This window comes from Mustela lutreola, chromosome 10 (genome assembly GCF_030435805.1).
Source record: "Mustela lutreola isolate mMusLut2 chromosome 10, mMusLut2.pri, whole genome shotgun sequence".
NCBI lineage: Eukaryota > Metazoa > Chordata > Mammalia > Carnivora > Mustelidae > Mustela > Mustela lutreola.
Window position 1 is genome coordinate 78,102,310 of NC_081299.1, and position 18,997 is coordinate 78,121,306.

At 36.3% G+C, this 18,997-nt stretch overlaps 1 protein-coding gene across 3 annotated transcripts in view; it reads left to right on the forward strand.

The window, feature by feature from the left end:
* BRDT (bromodomain testis associated) overlaps window positions 1-12,528 on the forward strand; it is a 79,482-nt gene extending 66,954 nt beyond the window's left edge. For all 3 annotated transcript variants that reach the window (XM_059137733.1, XM_059137735.1, XM_059137734.1), the window contains exons 17-19: window positions 1,954-2,159; window positions 2,764-2,938; window positions 12,022-12,528. In XM_059137733.1, coding sequence (XP_058993716.1) covers window positions 1,954-2,159; window positions 2,764-2,938; window positions 12,022-12,090 — 450 coding nt within the window. In that variant the 3' untranslated portion in view covers window positions 12,091-12,528. The remainder of the gene's footprint in view (window positions 1-1,953; window positions 2,160-2,763; window positions 2,939-12,021) is intronic.
* The last annotated feature ends 6,469 nt before the right edge of the window (window positions 12,529-18,997 follow it).

The window sequence follows — 18,997 nt, forward strand, 5'->3', positions numbered from 1 at the left end:
CCGGGCTTGTGGCATCACTTTAGATGGTCTTAAGGGCATATTGGAGGGTGTAAGTACACAGGAGAATGCAGGGTAGGGCATGGTGCCAGCAAGAGCCACCTCAGTTCACTGGGCTGGGATCAAAGCAAGCTGGGTTTTAGGGTCCAGGTTTGCAGAAGCATGGAGGCAGAGCAAGTGGTGTTAGCAGGTTATGTGGAGAGTGTTGTGATCATGCTGGTTCCAGGTGTCTAAGCTGGGGGTAAAGGGAGGGAAATGGTACCGACCAACTCCTTTGTTCCTGGAGAAGTCTGTCATTGATTTCTGCCCCTATAACTCAGGTCCACTGTACACTCTGAGATAAGTAAACAAATCTCCCTCTTTTATATATATATATATATGCACACACCCCAGAGTTTTCATATTGTTGTTTCTATTGCTGACCTCCACAGTGTTGTTTGTTGTGCTCTCTGTAAGGACTTAGACTACCCTCCCAGTTCTCTGACAGAGCCCTCTGAGTTTTAAAGTTCCAAGTGTTAAAGACCTGCTGATTGTAAGAACTTAGGAGATTCTGCTTCTCTGGTTCGAAAGCCAAATATTATGGTGGTTCATCTTCCTGGTGCGTCGGGTCTGTTTCATTCTCATGCCCATGCTCAGTATCCCTCCCTCCCATAGACAGTCCCACAGAAAGTGCAGTGGGTCTCTTTAGCTTCCCACCACCTCTTGCCCTTCCTACCCTGCCTCTTCTCTATATTTAGCTGTGTAGATTCTGTTCTGCCTGTCTTGGGTCATTTTCTGGGTTATTTACATCGATATGTGTGATATTTGTATCCAAGGGGCAAGGTTTTTATCCAAGGAGTTTAGGATTCTCCTACTCTGCCTTCCAGATATAATCCCTGTACTGGAAAATTTTATTTTTTGTTAATTTTATTTTATTTTTTAGATTTATCTATTTACTTGAGAGAGAGAGAGCAGTGTGCATATGAGCAGGGGGTATGGGGCCCAGGGAGAGAGACTCCCTCAAGCAGACTCCCTGCTGAGCTGGAGCCCAGCTCAGGACTCAATCCCACAACCCTGAGGTCATGACCTGAGCTGAAATCAAGAGCCGGACACTCAACCAACCAAGCCACCCAGGCACCCCTATTCTGGAAAATTTTAAACTACACTTCTCTTGGGTTGCATGGATCTAGATCATGATAGAACTCATTTAAGAACAGTGGTCACGGTCAGTTAATTTTTTAAGAAAGGAAAGAAGAAAGTATGTCAGAGGATTCCCAGCAAATGGCATTCCCATACCACTCTTATGGCATCATCTTTCTTTGCATCTTATTAATAATTTGTATATTTGGTTTATTTTTTGTATGGGACCATAAATATCTTTTTTTTACATGACTGACTTAGTGTTTACTTAGTTTTATATTCCTTGTAGATTCTCACTTAAACTGTTGGGTCCACTTATCATAAGCTAGCTTTTCCAATACAGTACAGTACTGTAAATGTATTTTCTCTTCACTACAATTTTCTCAGTAACGTTTTCTTTACTCTAGCCTAATTTATTGTAAGAATACAGTATATAAATACTTACAGTATAGAAAAGATGTGTTAATTGACTGCTGATGTTATTGGTTAAGCCCTCCAGTCAACAGGCAGCTATTAGTAGTTTTTTCAGGAAGTCAGAAGTTATACACGGACTTTTGACTATGTAAGTGTCAGCAACTGCAAATCCACATGTTGTTCAATAGTCAACTGTGTATGTACATTAAATTGAAATAATTGGTAAGCATGCTATTTTAATTTGGTCTTAGATGAATGAGTTCAGCTTATCTATACATTTCCAGTATTTTTCATAATTTGATAAAATTACATGAAGGCCTTTGGAATCTTAATTTGATCTATTACTATATCAAAGAATACTGTTTTCCTTCCATAATGTGGTTGACATCTGTAGACGCAAACTAAATCAGATATTTGTTTTAGGATATAAAGATAAAGAATGCAGACTCTTGGAAAAGTTTAGGCAAACCAGTCAAAACATCCGGTATACTGAAATCCTCAGACGAGCTCTTCAACCAGTTTAGAAAAGCAGCAATAGAAAAAGAAGTAAAAGCTCGAACACAGGAACTAATACGGAAACATCTGGAACAGAATACCAAGGAAACAAAAATATTTCAAGAAAATCAGAGGTCTGTAATTTACTGTATTAAAGGAGGCTGGGAGATAGTCTTTTTTTTTTTTTTCATTTATTTCCTTTTATTTATTCAAATATTCGTTCATGTCTGCTTGCATTGACAATGTGTAGCAGTCTCCATCCCTTACGGTAGACATGTAATTTTAAATATATTTCTTTTTTGTCAAGTGATCATGATTTATCTATTTAGTAGAACACAAAGCAAATTATAATTGCAGAAAGTACAATTTTATTGATTTTTTTAACTGACAAGTAGTATCTACTTTGAGGATGAGAGAAATTCAAGTGATTAAGCTATTTATAACAAGATACTAATATAGCTAAATCATAATGATACTATTTTCCAGAAATATCTTATTTCCATTCTGTGTGAAAGAACATAGTAGTATACCTTGGTTAGTTCCCATAACTTTCTCTTTGCTAATGTAGATTGCCTTTGCACAATTTGACATCAAAAGTCAAACTTTAAAATGACATCATAACATATGAAAAGGGGATCTAAAACACTGCTTTATATTTATAATTTAATTAATATATCTTTTGTAATGAAAACTTTTAAGGAGCTTGAAACCTACTTTGAGCTATACTTTTTCTTTAAGGGACCTTGGCTTCACTCAAGAATCTTTTTCAAATAAGACACAAAACCAGTACCTTGGAGAAGAACAGAAGGAACATCAGCAGTCTTCAGAAGCTCAAGATAAATACAAACTCTGGCTCCTCAAAGACCGTAATTTAGCAAGGGAGAAAGAGCAAGAGCGGAGGAGGAGAGAAGCAGTAAGTAAATATTAGTTTACTAAATCTAACTAAGGAACGATTTAACAGAGCAGTATCTTCTACAGGTTCAAAGACAAATTCAGAGTGGTTTTCATAGACTGTGAATTTACATCTTTAGTGAGGATCAAGTTCTAAAATCAGAACCTAAAATAAAAATTTCATAGTCAGAGAGTGTAATCATAGAGTATGGTCATGGAGTTACTAGACTATGTAGGTCCAACTACTAGTTCTGCCATTTCCTAGACTTGTGGGTTTTGGCAATTTATTTAACCTCTCTGTGCCTCAATTTCCTTGTCTGTAAAGTGGGAATAATACCTGTTGTGAAGACAGAATGAATTTACATGTAGTAGTAAGCACATAGGAACATTCCTGGCATAGAGATAGAGTGGTTTATCACTTACTGTTATTAATTCTTGAAAAATCCGTAAACTATTGGTAAATTGTGGCTAAAAGTTACACCATATATCCCAAGGTCAGTGTTCTAGTTGAACACTAGATGAAGTAGTTGACTTGCATTGTAAGTCCGTTATATCTCTCTCTTCTTTATAAAATTTTATTTAGTTAGTTCAGACAGACAGGAAGAGCATGAGTTGGGGAGAGGGGCAGAGAAAGAAGTATGCTTACAGCTGAGTAGGGAGCCCAATGTGGGGTTTGATCCCAGGACCCTGGGATCATGACCTGAGCTGAAGGCAGACACTTAACCAACTGAGCTACCCAGGTGCCCCTAAGTCTGTTATACCTTAATAAAATTGGAGAGGGTAGGGACGCCTGGGTGGCTCAGTTGGTTAAGCAGCTGCCTTCGGCTCAGGTCATGATCCCAGGGTCCTGGGATCGAGTTCCACATCGGGCTCCTTGCTCGGCAGGGAGCCTGCTTCTCCCTCTGCCTCTGCCTGCCTCTTTGTCTGCCTGTGCTCGCTTGCTCTCTCTCCCTCTGTCTCTTACAAATAAATAAATAAAATCTTTAAAAAAAAAAATAAAAATAAAATTGGAGAGGGAAAAAAAAAACCCGACATGTTTAAGAGTCTTAATACACAGAGGGCGCCTGGGTGGCTCAGTGGGTTAAGCCGCTGCCTTCGGCTCAGGTCATGATCTCAGAGTCCTGGGATCGAGTCCCGCATGGGGCTCTCTGCTTGGCAGGGAGCCTGCTTCCCTCTCTCTCTGCCTGCCTGTCTGCTTGTGATCTCTGTCAAATAAATAAATAAAATCTTTAAAAAAAAAAAAGAGTCTTAATACACAGAAAATAATGTTTAAACACTGGAATTAATTCCTTCTTTCATCCATGGATATTTAGAAGTATATAGTTTCCAAATATTTGGGAATTTTCTGGCTAGTAATTTTTGTTAGTGATTTCAATTCCACTGTAGTCCAAGAATGTATAACATCTTAAATTCATTAAGACTTTTTTAACGGTCCACATTATGGTCTACCTTGGTGAATATTCTCTGTACACATGAGGAGAATGTGAATTCTGCTGTTGAGTAAAGTATTAAACAGGCTAAGTTGGTTGATAGTGTTGTTCAAGACTCCTGTCTATATTCTTGCTGATGTTCTGCCAGCTTATTCTATCAAGTACTGAAAGGGGCATTGCCATCTATGATTAAATAGTTATAGAATTGTCTTTTTATCTTTGTAACTCTGTTTTATTTCATGTATTTTGAAGCTGTGTTGTTAGACACCTGAACATTTAGGATTTTTATGTCCTCTTGATTAATTAATCCCCTTTCCATTACAAAGTAATCTTGATTCTTGATGATACTATTTACTCAGAAATTTACTTGGAAACATATCCACTTCACCTTTTGTATGACTTATGTTGGTATGGTATAAAAAAATGTTTTTGTCCTTTTACTTTTAACTTGTGTTTTAATATGTATATATTTTTAAAGATTTATTTATTTATTTATTTGATAGAGAATGAGAGAGAGACCACAAGTAGGCAGAGAGGCAGGCAGGGAGAGGGAGAAGCAGGTTCCGCGCTGAGCAGAGCGCCTGATGCAGGCTCCATCCCAGGATCCCGAGATCATGACCTGAGCCGAAGTTAGAGGCTTAACCCACGGAGCCACCCAGGCACCCCTGTATTTTAATATTTAAAGTGAATTTCAGGGGTGCCTGGGTGGCTCCATGGGTTAAAGCCTCTGCCTTCGGCTTAGGTCATGATCCCAGGGTTCTAGGATAGAGCCCCACATGGGGCTCTCTGCTCAGCAGGGAGCCTGCTTCCTCCTCTCTCTCTGCCTGCCTCTCTGCCTACTTGTGATCTCCATCTGTCAAATGAATAAATAAAATCTTTTAAAAAAAAGTGAATTTCATGTAGGTAACATGTAGTGAGGTCTTGCTTTTTTTTTTTTTAATCCAACCTCTGCCTTTTATACAAGTGTTTAGATAGACCACATTCAATATGGTTATTGATAAGGTTAAGTTTGAGTGCAACGTCTTTTTATTTCTTTTGTTTGTCTGTTCTTGTTAGCTCTTTGTGCCCCTACATTCTTCTAATCATGTTCTTATGGTTCTGTGTTATTTGCTTCCTTGGCTTATTATCAGCAACACTCTGTTATTTGATGGTTGCTCTAGAGTTTATAGTATATACTTTAGCTTAACACAGTGTTCCTGTGAATAATGTTATACCACTTTGCATTTGGTAGAATAACCTTACAGCGATGTGTACTTCCATTTCTCCTCTCCCAGATTATATGCTAATGTTTAAGTAGTCAAATTATCTTTTTTTTTAACTTTATTTTTTCAGTGTTCCAAGATTCATTGTTTGTGCATCACACCTAGTGTTCCATGCAATACGTGCCCTCCTTAATACCCACCACCAGGCTCACCCAACCACCCATTCCCCTTCCCTCCAAAACCTTCAGTTTGTTTCTCAGAGTCCACAGTTCCTCATGGTTTGTCTCCCCCTCCGATTTCCCCTAACTCACGTCTCCTCTCCTTCTCCCAGTGTCCTCCATGTTATTCCTTATGCTCTACAAGTAAATGAAATCATAGGATAATTGACCTTTTCTGCTTGACTTACTTATACAGTCAGTATAATCTCTTTCTGTTTATACAGAAGTTGGGTATTCATCCTTTCTGATGGAGGCATAATACTCCATAGTATCCACATCTTCTTCATCCACTCATCTGTTGAAGGGCATCTTGGCTGTTTCCACAGTTTGGCGACTGTGGCCATTACTGCTATGAACATTGGGGTACAGATGGCCCTTCTTCTCACTACATCTGTATCTTTGGGGTAAATTCCCAGTAGTGCAATTGCAGGGTCATAGGGTAGTTCTATTTTTAATTTCTTAAGGAATCTCCACACTGTTTTCCAAAGTGGATGCACCAACTTGCATTCCCAGCAATAGTGTAAGAGGGTTCCCCTGTCTCCACATCCTCTCCAACACTTGTTAACTCTCTTGTTGATTTTGGCCATTCTAACTGGTGTAAGGTGGTATCTCAATGTGCTTTTGATTTGAATCTCCCTGATGGCTAGTGATGATGAACATTTTTTCATGTGTCTGTTAGCCGTTTGTATGTCTTCTTTGGAGAAGTGTCTGTTCATGTTCATGCTAAGGAAATGTTAAAAAAGAAAAAAAACTGGGGGCATCACGTTTCCTGATTTCAAACTTTACTACAAAGCTGTGATCACCAAGACAGCATGGTACTGGCACAAAAACATAGACCAGTGGAATAGAGTAGAGAGTCCAGAAATGGACCCACAATTCTATATAGGGTCAAATAATCTTTGACAAAGCAGGAAAAAATATAGAGTGGTAAAAAGACAGTGTCTTCAATAAATTGTTCTGGGAAAATTGGACAGCTATGTATAGAAGAATGAAGCTTGACTATGCTCTTACACCATACACAAAGATAAACTTGAAAAGGATAAAACACCTCAACGTGAGGCAGGAATCTTTCAAAATCCTAGAGAACATTGGCAGTAACCTCTACAACATCGGCCACAGCAACTTCTTTCAAGAGATGTCTCCAAAGGCAAAGGAAACAAAAGTGAAAATGAACTCTTGGGACTTCATCAAGATCAAAAGCTTCTGCACAGCAAAGGAAACAGTAGACAAAACAAAGAAGCAACCCACGGAATGGGAGAAGATACTTGTAAATGACACTACAGACAAGGGGCTGATATTCAAGATCTATAAATAACTCCTCAAACTCAACACTCAAAAAACAGATAATCACGTCAAAGTATCTTTTTAAAAATTTTAGGGATGCCTGGGTGTCTCAGTTGGTTAAGCATCTGCCTTCAGGTCATGATCGCAGGGTCTTGGGTTTGATCCCTGCATTAGGCACCCTACTCAGTGGGAAGTCTGCTTCTCTCTCTTCCTCTGCCCTTTCCCACTACTGTGCTCTCACCCCTCCCCCAAATAAATAAAGTCTTTTTAAAGAAGTTTTAAATAAGTTAAAATTGTAGATTTACCTATGTAGTTGTTCATTTCCAGTGCTCTTCATTCATTTAGATCCAGATTTCCAAACTGTATTAATTTTCCTTTCTCCTAAAGGACTTAACATTTCTAGTAGTGGGGTCAGTTGATGATAAATTGTTTCAAGTTTTGTATATCTGAAAATACCTCTCTTTGGCCCTTTTATATCAGTAATAAACTTTTAGAACATTTTAGATTCAAAGCAAAATTGAGCCCAAAATACAGTTCCCACGTATTCCTCCCCTGCCCCCTACCTATCAACACATAATCTTCCACACTATCAGCATCCCATGATCGGTGAACCAGTATTGCACTACATTGACACATCACTGTCAACCTTTCTATCAAGAAAAATCCATACCTTACTTTAGGGTTCACTCTTTGTGTTATGCTTTTTATGGGTTTGACAAATATGTAATGACACAGATCAGTCATTACAGTACCATCAGAATAATTACCTTTTCAAAAAGTCCCCTGTATATCTCCTACTAATCCCTTCTAAACACTCATCTGTTTATTATATCCATAGTTTTGCCTTTTCCAGAATGTCATAAATTGGAACCATACAATGTATAGCTGTTTCAGACTGGTTTCTTGCACTTTAGTAATATGCATTTAAGGCCCTGTGTGTCTTTTTGTAGTTTGATAGCTCATTTCTTTTTGGCTGAATAAATACTCCCAGTATGTGGCTGTATGACCATTTATCCATTCACCTATTGATAGACATCTGGTTGCATATAGCTTACAGCAATTACAGTGAACTGCTATAAACACACGTGTGCAGGCTTTTGTGTTTTAAACTTGCCTTTATTTTTTAAAATATTTTTTGCTGGATATATAATTCTAGATTGTTAATGTTTTTTTCTTTCAGTACTTTACAGATGTTCCTTCACTAGCTTCTTGCTTGCTGTTTCCAGTGAGAAATTTGGTATCATTGTATAACATGCCTTTCCTCTGGCTGCTTTTAACAGTTTTATTCATCACTGGGTTTTTTTTCTATTGCTTTTATACTTTGTTGGGCTTATTAGAAATGTGTGTTTATAGTGTCCATCAAACTTGGAAAATTTTGACCATTCTTTCTTCATATTTTTTCTTTTTCCTCTTTTCCTCCTTTGAGCACTTACTAGGCCTCTTGAAGTTTTCCCACATTCATGCTCTTTAAATTTTTTTTTAAAGATTTTATTTATTTATTTGACAGAGAGAAATCACAAGTAGATGGAGAGGCAGGCAGAGAGAGAGAGGGAAGCAGGCTCCCTGCTGCGCAGAAAGCCCGATGCGGGACTCGATCCCAGGACCCTGAGATCATGACCTGAGCTGAAGGCAGCGGCTTAACCCACTGAGCCACCCAGGCGCCCCAATGCTCTTTAAATTTAAACCAGTTTTTTTCTTTTCCTTCGGGGTGCCTGGGTGACTCGGTCGGTTTGGTGTCCAGCTCATGATTTCGGCTCAAGTCATGATCTAATGGGTTGTAGGATTAAGCCCTGTATTGGGCTCTGCAATGGGCAAGGAGTCTGCTTGGGATTTTCTCTCTCCTTCTCTCCCTCCCTCTTCTCACTCATGCTTGCTTTCTCTCTCAGATAACTAAATAAAACAATAAAACAATTTTTCTGCATTTCATTTTGCTTCAGTTCACTAATCTTGAATGTCTATCTGCTGTTAATTCTATCCAGTGTATTTTTCATCTAAGACCTTGTAACTGTCATCTCTAAAAGTTGAATTTGAGTCTTTTAAAAATATTTCTTGTATTTTTATTAAGCTTTTGAACAGACAAAATACAATTATCATAACCTATTTCAGTGGGCTTCTCTGATAATTCTGAGTGTCAGTTCCAGGTTGGTTTCAGTTGATTGATTGGTCTCTTTATAGAAATGTTTTTCTGCTTCTTTATATGGTAATCATTGATGCCCGATGTTGAGTTTTAACTTGCTGGGTGCTGGATATTTTTGTGATCCTGGGAAAGATGCAGGTATTCATAGGACATTCAGGAACGTAGTTTGAAAAGAAAAAAGCCATTGACTTTGGCTGTATATTGATTATCATACAAATGAATTTACTAAGGAATAATGTACAAAAGTTTTGTCAGCTTCTTATTTTATAATACTGAGGTAGAAATAAACTGTATTTGGCAGTGTTGTAACATGTGGTGTTTACAACAATGTGTTCTTACAGAACTTTCTACTATGAAATATTCTTTATCTGTGAAATCAAATATAATAGCAGCTAGCCACATATGGCTCTTGAGCACTTGAAATGTGGCCAATCCCACTTAAAAACTAAATTTTAAATTTTATTTAATTTAAATTAATTAAAGGTTTAAGTAATTTAAACATTTAACCTTTTTTGTGTTTTTTTAAGGAGCACATAATTTTTCATTAGTACTTAGCTAGGACTGTTTTCTCTAATGACTTATGAATTTTTCCTGTTGGTTCTCATAAGGGCCGAACTTCAGGTACCCATATGTGATTTCTCAGCAACTTAACTTGCTACCTAACAACCCAGTGAGGTAACCTAGTATAATTTCTAATATCCTAAGCACTTTTCTGGAACTTGTCTAGACCTGGAAGCCACCGAAATGTAACTAACACCACATCTGACAGATTTGATAACTAACAACCAGATCTTGGATCTACCTACTATTATTTTTGACATCCCAAACTCTTATGTTGATGCTAATTTACAGATACGTACTCAAAAAAAGACATCATAACTTGAAACCTAGCAGAGTTACCATGAATTCCCAGTTCCCTTGACCAAGTGTTTTATTTTAAATCTGAATGGTTGAGGTGTATATGTTAGGTTATGATGATAGCTGCAGTGTTAGTTAGGTAAATCATGGTATCAGAGGTTAGCTGGTGTAGAGAATAATTGTTCCATATCAGTAATTATTTCACACTGCAGATTTTAGTCAAGATGGAAGACAGTCTGAAGTAAAGTACTTTTAAAGTAAAAATAAGTTTCATTACATATTTTTATAATTTTGCAGTATGTCTGATACTTAACAGGAATATCACATGATATTTAGATGAGGACAGTGTATCCAACTCTCATATTGGAGGGTTAAAATAGAACTTTGGGGAACTCTGGGACAGACATATGGCAACCTAGGCATTAGGCATCCTAGGCATTAGGTAAGTAGCCTGGGTTATGATTTAATAGTTTATCCTTTTGTTTCTATGACATTTTAAAAGCAATGTTTATAGTTTATAAGAGTCACATGTAACTTTTCAATATCCCTTTGGTATATAAGCCATAATTTCAAATCATCTCCCACATAGCCAATGGGAATACTTCTCATCCAGGAAGTCAACCAGTTAGTTGCAGATTCACACATTTACCTATACTCTAGGCTGTTACTATTTACTGATGAAAAAAACAAAAGAACATTTTTTTTAAAAAGATTTTATTTATTTATTTGAAAGAGAGTGAGAGCAAGAGAGATCAGAGAGGAAGAGGCAGACTCTCTGCTCAGCAGAGAGCCTGATATGGGGCTGGATCCTAAGACCCTGAGATCATGACCTGAGCCAAAAACAGAGGCTTAACTGACTGAGCCACCTAGGTGCCCCAAGAAAGAAACATTTTTTTTAAAAATTTACTTGCTTAATTGGGGGAGGGAGTGGGCAGAGAGGGAGATGGAGAGAGAATTCCAAGCCAACTCCACATTCAGCATGGAACTCAAAGCAGGGCTCAGTCTCATAACCCTGAGATCATGACCTGAGGCTAAACCAAGAGTCAGATGCTTAACCAACTGTGCACCAGTCAGGTGCCCCAAAAAACATTTTTAAAAATTTAATAGTTGGTGTCATTTTGGATGCCATCACATGAACCTTTGAGAGAAGACTTGAGAATATAAGATACATTTATTTCCTTTGCCTTATTTATTTTAGATTTTATTTATTTATCTGAGAGAATAAGAGAGAGTGAGCAGGGGAGCAAGAAGGGCAGAAAGGGAGAAGCAGACACCTCACTGAGCAGGGTGCCCGACATGGGACTCGGTCCCAGGACCCTGAGATCATGACCCGAGCCAAAGGCAGATGACTTAAGCAACTGAACCACCCAGGCACCCCTATTTTCTTTGTTTTAGACTTTTATTTACTTTAGCTTATTTTCAATGGCTTTTTAGCATTTAATGAACACCATTGTACTGAGTATTATACATGCATTTTGGTTTGATTTTCATAAATACCTATATATAAAATAAACTTGGTTAAATAATTTGCTCTAGGTTACACAGTAAGTGGCAGAATCCAGGAAAGTCTGCATTTTAATGTTACATATTATAATTTCCTAAAATAGTTAGAGATACTGATCCACTCAGAAAATAATTTTATATGTCTAGTGCTATGTTGGTTGTAGAGATAAATGAAACAATATAATCTCAGTTCATGTCCTTGTTAATATTCTGTCAACACTGAGAGTTTTATCTCTTATATGGAGAAGTGAAACTTGTTCTTAGTGTTCTTGTAAGTTTTATTTATCACATGAACAAGAGTTTAACAAAAGTCAGTATTTGAACAGAAATAGAAAATTACATAAACTCATTATGTTAAATAGTGTTCATGTTGTATAATCTGTTCTAAATGTTGTGTAATCATTTTTATATAGTTCTAACAAAGGCATAAGTTTTTTTAAAGTAATAATGAATTTTCTTCCTTCTTTCTACAGATGGCTGGTACCATTGATATGACTCTTCAAAGTGACATTATGACAATGTTTGAAAACAACTTTGATTAAAACTTACTAACCATCAACTTAAAATGGATGATATAAAAGATTAAAATGCATATGGTAAATGATTGATTTCAAACACCAAGATACCAATCTTATATTGTATTTTGACTGCTCTAAAATGATTAAACAGTTTTCACATATATTTTTAATAGCTATATGTTCATTTTCTAAATGGTATAATTTGCAGGGAATTATATTTTGGATCCCTAAAAATTGAATAAATTCCCAGATGTTATTCATTTTATAAATAATTGTCTGCTATGTATTATAGGCCCTTTGTAAGCAGTGAAGATCTAAAAGAGATAGCCCCTTGTTTAAAAATGAAAAATATATAAAAGTGTAACAAAAACAGCCCCTGTTGAGTTTTTAACTTTTAAAACAAATGCCTCTCTGCCTTAAAATATTTAGGACCTCTAACAAATAATACTTGGGTTTTTTTGACCATTAGGCTACATAAAATTCTCTGCTGATCCTGTATCCAAAAGTTATATTGAAATTTGGTTTAAAGAGAATGTTACCTATGGTTTGGATAATGTTAAATTTGAGCAAAATAATAGCAATATTATGATGTAAGTTTCTATAGGAACTTATACAATTCTTATATGCATATGTGATACCAATGAATGTTTACATTTTTACTTAACTATGTAGTCTTTAAATGTGTAAATTATTTTTGTTTCATCATTCTCCAGTTGCAATTATGTATAAGTCATGTGTATCCACTTCATATATTTTAACGTTTTAGATTCTTGAAGGGTAACATGATTCAGGCCCCATTATGAAACCATCTAAAGTAAAAATTCAGAATGAGTGTGTATTATAGAGAGAAAGAGAAAAAGTTTCCTTGACTTCATTTGTTTTTATAATCAGTATAATTTTTTGAAATATCTAAACTACAGCCATTTAAAAAATATCATCTCTTGTGGCTAAAATGGTGGTGACACCTTCATGAAATATAGCTAGAATTAAAGTGGTAATCATACCCATTCAAGTATAGCTAATTTTTTTTAAAGATTTTATTTATTTATTTGAGAGAGGGAGAGAGAACACAAGCCAGGGGGTGAGACAGAGGGAGAAGTAGTCTCCCCACTGAGCAGGAAGCCCTATATGGGGCTTGATCCCAGGCTCCTGGGAGCATGACCTGACCCGAAGGCAGATGATAATAGACTGAGCCACCCAGGCACCTTTCGCCTGTAGATATTTTTAAGCAAGGAATTAGTATGCATATACTAAGTAGTTTGCATTGTTATTTTTCTAAAAGATCATTCATAGATTAGATCTATCTCTGTATATTCTAGCATATATATGAATATATATATATATATATATTTTAGGATGTACATAGTGGTTAGCTCTAGGTGATGGAATTACAGGGTGTTTGTGTTTTTCATTTAAGATATTTCAGTGTTTTCTGGTTTTTAATATTAGGTAATACTTTAAGATCTGTGGGAAATTTTGCATTTTGAAGAGAGAATGAAAATAGTAAAGATTTACTTCTGTCAAGTACACATTAAATCTTTCAATAGCTGCTTTTAAACAACTAATAAAACTGATGAATCAGTGAGCTTTGGCTACATCTGAAAAAAGAAAATTCAGTTTTATTAACATCTTCTTATATTAAAGAATAACGGCTTACTTAGGGTTTACCTAGTAACATTGGAGGAGCCCTGATAGAGAGCTGTGTTATGGTTATCACTGTTTTGTTTAACCAGCTTAACACTTTAACCTTCACTCGGTCAACAGACTTTTGATAGGTTAGTTGAAGTCAGTTTAGCAGAGAAAATATCAGTTTACATAACTCATCCTTCCTATAAATGCTTTTGTTCCTTATATTATGCTTAATTCCTATATCAAGTGTTGTGTTTTTTGTTTTGTTTTTTGGCTTTTCAGAACTTCTTATGGAGTTTACTTCTGTTAACTTTATGTATGAAATACGGCATGTAACTTATTTGCCTTCAACTCAAGTCTGCTTTTGTGAGGACCCTTTTTTTGTCCACATATCTCACTACTCTCCAACTTCTAAAACTTTTTCATGGTGTTTTCTTGGTTTCTTGATCAGTCATCAGAAACATTCCCTATATGACCAAACTTACTGTTTGTTTCCCGCTCCTTTTTTTTTTTGGTACTTGAGTTGTTCTGGAAATGTGGACCCTGGAGCAGCTTCCTCAGCATCCTCTGAGAATGTTTAGAAATGCAAATTCTCAAACTTCAGAATTACTTAATCAGAAACTGGTGTAGGATTCAGCAGTCTTTTTAGTCGAATACTCCTTCCAGGTGATTCTAATACACACTAAAATTTGAGAACCACTACTCTGATGGAACCTGGGCTCTCTGCTGTAGGTTCTCATTTAGTGCCTGTTTCTTCTCACTAGTGTTTCTCTTAACCTTTGGGGTGACACTTGCAGACTATCCTCTCCTCTACCCCCTACCTTCTTCCCTAAAACCCCAGCTTAGGGTTTTTCATGATCATAAGACCATACCACCCTTAGTCATTTACCATCCCTGGTTCACTCCTTATTCCCCAAAGATTTTAGCCTCTCACTGTTTCTAATTGACACCTCAGTCCCTTGAACTCTCCTAATGATCTTAATAGCTAATCAACTTTAGCCATTCCTTTGTCATTGCCAATAATTTAAATTTTTTCTTTAGTCTCAATTTCAGGCAAGCTTTTACTACTACCTATATTTTTCTAGCTTTCTCCAGATAATGGCTTTGACTCCAACAATCGTTAGACTTTGCTGTGACCTTACAGTCCATCAATCCTAGTACTTTTCACAGTACCTCTCCCCTTCATGGTTTTACTTCTTTCCTTATGCGGGTTTGTTGTGCGCTATTATTCATAACCACTCCCTTACATAGACCCTCAATCCCATTGTTCCTTTCTTTGTTGTATTCACTTGGCAAAACTCAAATCCTTATTAAATCTGCCTGCCTGCTCTGCACCCATGAAGCTGTTTGTGATTACAGAAACACATGCAACCATGATAACCAGCCTCACTTCAAATTCACGAACATAAACTCAAGTTAGCCGTAATGCTGCCCAGAAAGCTTACCTACCAAGGTAAAGATAGTAGGAAAGAGTTTTCTTTCCTTCCTATCCCAACTATTGAGATATCAAAACTTGTATAATATTCAGTCTCCTTTTAAAAGGATTTTATTTACTTATTCATGAGAGACAGACAGAGGGAGAAGCAGGCTCCCTGCTTAGCGTTGGAGCTTGACGCAGGGCTCCATCCCAGGACCCTGGGATCATGACCTGAGCTGAAGGAAGACTCTGAACCAACTGAGCCACCCAGGTGCCCCTATTTTTCATCTTTTCATGCTCATCCAAATATTGACATGTCAGGACTTTGAGGTGGTTGTTTTTACAAAAACACGATCCTTTATACATGTTACTTGGCAATTGAGTTTTTCTTAATGCATCAGGAGCATCTGTCTAGGTCTTTAGATGGATAGAGATGGATTCATTCATTCTTTTTTTTTTTTTTTTTTGCATTTTTTAAAATTTAAATTCAGTTAACTAATATATAGTGTATTATTGGTTTTGGAGATAGAGGTCAGTGATTCATCAGTTTTATATAATACCCAGTGCTCATTACATGATCTGTTCTCTTTTAAAAGGCTAAACAACATTCCTTAGAACAGACATATGTCATGATTTATATAATCCCCTGTTGATTCAGTTAATTCCAGTCTTTCTCTACTGAACAGTGCTGCAGTAAATATGCCGTGTATATAGCCTTACATAATTGTGCTATTTCTGAAGAGTAGAGCTACTCAAATGGGGTTGCTGGGTTAGAAGTTACAGTCAAAAGGAGTAGTTTTTATTTTAATAGGAGGTACCAAATGACTTTTCCAAAAAACATTAGATCAGGTCACATTCCTAGGAGTCCAAAAGCACCACTTTCCCATTATCCTCACCAGCATTGGATATTACTGCCTTCATTTTCTTTGTTAATCTAAATGAAAAGATTATAATCAGTTTTTTTGCTTTTTATCTACCAAACTTCAAATGGGTTGATCTTTTATCTGTTAGCTGTATAACTTGCCTAATAACCAATATCCTTTAGAAATTCTTTTGGTTTATAAGTTTGTACAAAACCCCTTTTTTAGATGGTTTGGAAACATTTTTTCACAATCTACTGTTTGTCTTTTGAGATTTATTGCCGTTTTTCCATTAAAATTTTGAATTTTATGTAGTCGTATGTCTGGATTTTCCTTTATAGTATCTGGCTATTCTACCTTGTTTTGGATTGTATCCCCATGTCAAGATGATAAAGCAGTCTTTATTTTGCACTTAAGATCCAGTTAATTAATTTTTACACTAAGATTCCAGATGGATTAAAGACATTTTTATATACAGTAAGAGATAAGGAACTGCTTTTTTTAATAAATGAACTCTCAGTTATGTTGCTACAATTTACTTACTGCTCCTCTGAATTGCAGTAGTTGTCATTCTATGAGAAATTCATAATCACTTTGTTCAATTTTAAAAAATTCAGTGAAATTAAACATTAGAATTTTGATTGGGATTAGATTAGAATTAAATTTAGAGACCTGCCAATTTTATTTCTAGTATTACAAGTAAAACCAACATGGGACCCATTTTTTAAGGCATTGCCATGCTTGGAGGCAGAAGCTCTCTTGGGAACATCTCTCCCATGCCCCCTCTGCACACATGCACACACATTAGTTGGGAGGAGAGCAGTAAGCGACAGATATTGGGGCTTTCTTGAGCTCAGATGCTAGGACCAGTGTTAACGTTAATTGCGCCATGGACCAGTATTGAAGAAGGTCTTCAAGAGGGTGAAATGGCCCCAGGTTGGCTAGAGGCGTACGCAGGATCACCACAAATTAAGGTCAAGAAATCAGCTATCAAAGATGAATGATAGGAAAAAAGCTGCAGTGAGTGAGATTAGCATAAACAATGAACAACACATAGAAATTACTCTTTTATCACCCTCTTCCCAGGACTGAAGTAGACTAGCTATTTGTAAAATGTTTAAATAAGACTTTTGGAGGAAAATGAGCAGATTTGGAAAAAGTGAGGCTTCAGGAGGGCAAGTGTTACACTAAAAAACTCAATGGATTAAAACAAACACAAGTAAAGAGAAAATCAATGAGCTATGTAACATTTACAAATAACTACTAGGACATTGCACAGACAAGGAGAAGGAAAAAAGATTGAGAGCAGGGATTTGCAGAATATACCCCACAGGTCAAATCCAGCTTGCTTGTTTTTAAATTATTTATTGGAAGACAAACGTGTTCTTATATACTGTGTATGGCTGTTAGGTGCCATTATAATGGCAGAGTTCAGTAGGGATAACTGTCTGTGTGACCCTCAAAGCCTAAAATAACTACTCTGTAATCTCTTACAAAGTGTGTCAATCCCTGACCCACCTGACCTAGGATGACCTAATCATAGTCTTTGGAAGCAACAAAGAGGAGACCATGATTGTGGTTTTCTTAAAAATGTAAAATGAATCCTTTATCCTTAAGTACAACTTATTAAGTAAGATAAAAAGAAATCCATACCTAAGACATTTTTCAGTGGCCTGAACAATACCATAAGCAAAGAGGATTTTGCAGTCAGAGAAATGGAGTTATCACCAAATAAATTTAAAAGAGTTAACCAGCAGCAGTGACCACCAGAAAGAGTGGAATTAAATCTTCAAAATTTTGACAGAAAAATAACTGTTGGCTTGAAATGTGGAGAAATTTTGGAGGGCTATGACTCCTCCAGTATTAAACATGCATGTGTTAATCGTGAAGTTTATTTTCTTACTGTGTATGTATATATAGCTTTTTTCTGCAGGATAATATCTCTTGATAATGCCCTTTTGGGCATAGTTGTCAATAACAATGTATGGCTGCTGCTGCTGCTTTTTTTTTTTTTTAAACAAAAAAATGTTCATAATGTTAGCATCTAGTTTTTTGTATTCTCTATGTCTGACTCATTTGTCATGGGAGAGCATGTGTTGATGAAAGTCTAAATGTGGTTAAATTTTTCTTCTGCGCGGGAAGGAAAAGCTATACATTTCACTGCTGGTTGCAGATTTCTTTCAGATTACATTCATTGGCTTGTATGTATACAATATGAAGAGTGATCTGAGGTAATTGTGCTGAACTTATGTTTATCCACTAGTCTTTGATTAAATAAAATTATCAGATTGGAATTCTATACTCAGAATTATTAAATTATTATAAGACTAATTATTAATTAGTGTTAATAATTAAAATATATTATAAAATTATTAAAATGAGGATGAAATAAATGAAAGTTTACCACAAAATGTTTTCCCCTAAAGGAAATGTATAAGGGGTATTCCATTTGGTAATATGGTAATTTGAGAGGCCCTATTCCTTCTAATAATTATGCCACCTGGAACACAGTCTCTAAAACTGATGGAGCACAGAAGATAGGATGACACTGGATGCTGTTAAGGGCCAGACTTGGAGCGAGACTTAAACTTCTCGTACTCTTATCCCTCTGGCCAGAACCCACTTGGTCATATACCTGACTGCAGGTCTGGAAAAATTCAGAGCAGCACGTGAATATTGGTAATTCTCCACCATACACAGGTATTTCACTTGAGAGGAAATTCATATAGCTAATAAATATAAAAAGATGCTCAACCTTGTGTAACAGATGATATGAGGCCATAGAAAATATCAATTTTTACCCAACAAATTAGCACAAATGATGTCGCATTATCCATTATTGGAGAGCATCAATGGGAACTCATATCCTGCTATGGGGGAGTGTAAGTAGATACTACCAGTTTATAACTAACAATAGAATCACTTTTTTTTTTTTAAGTACCTATGGAACATTCACCAAAATACTATATATCCTGGGTCATGAAACTAATTTAAAAGAATTGAAATTATATAGAGTATTTTTTTG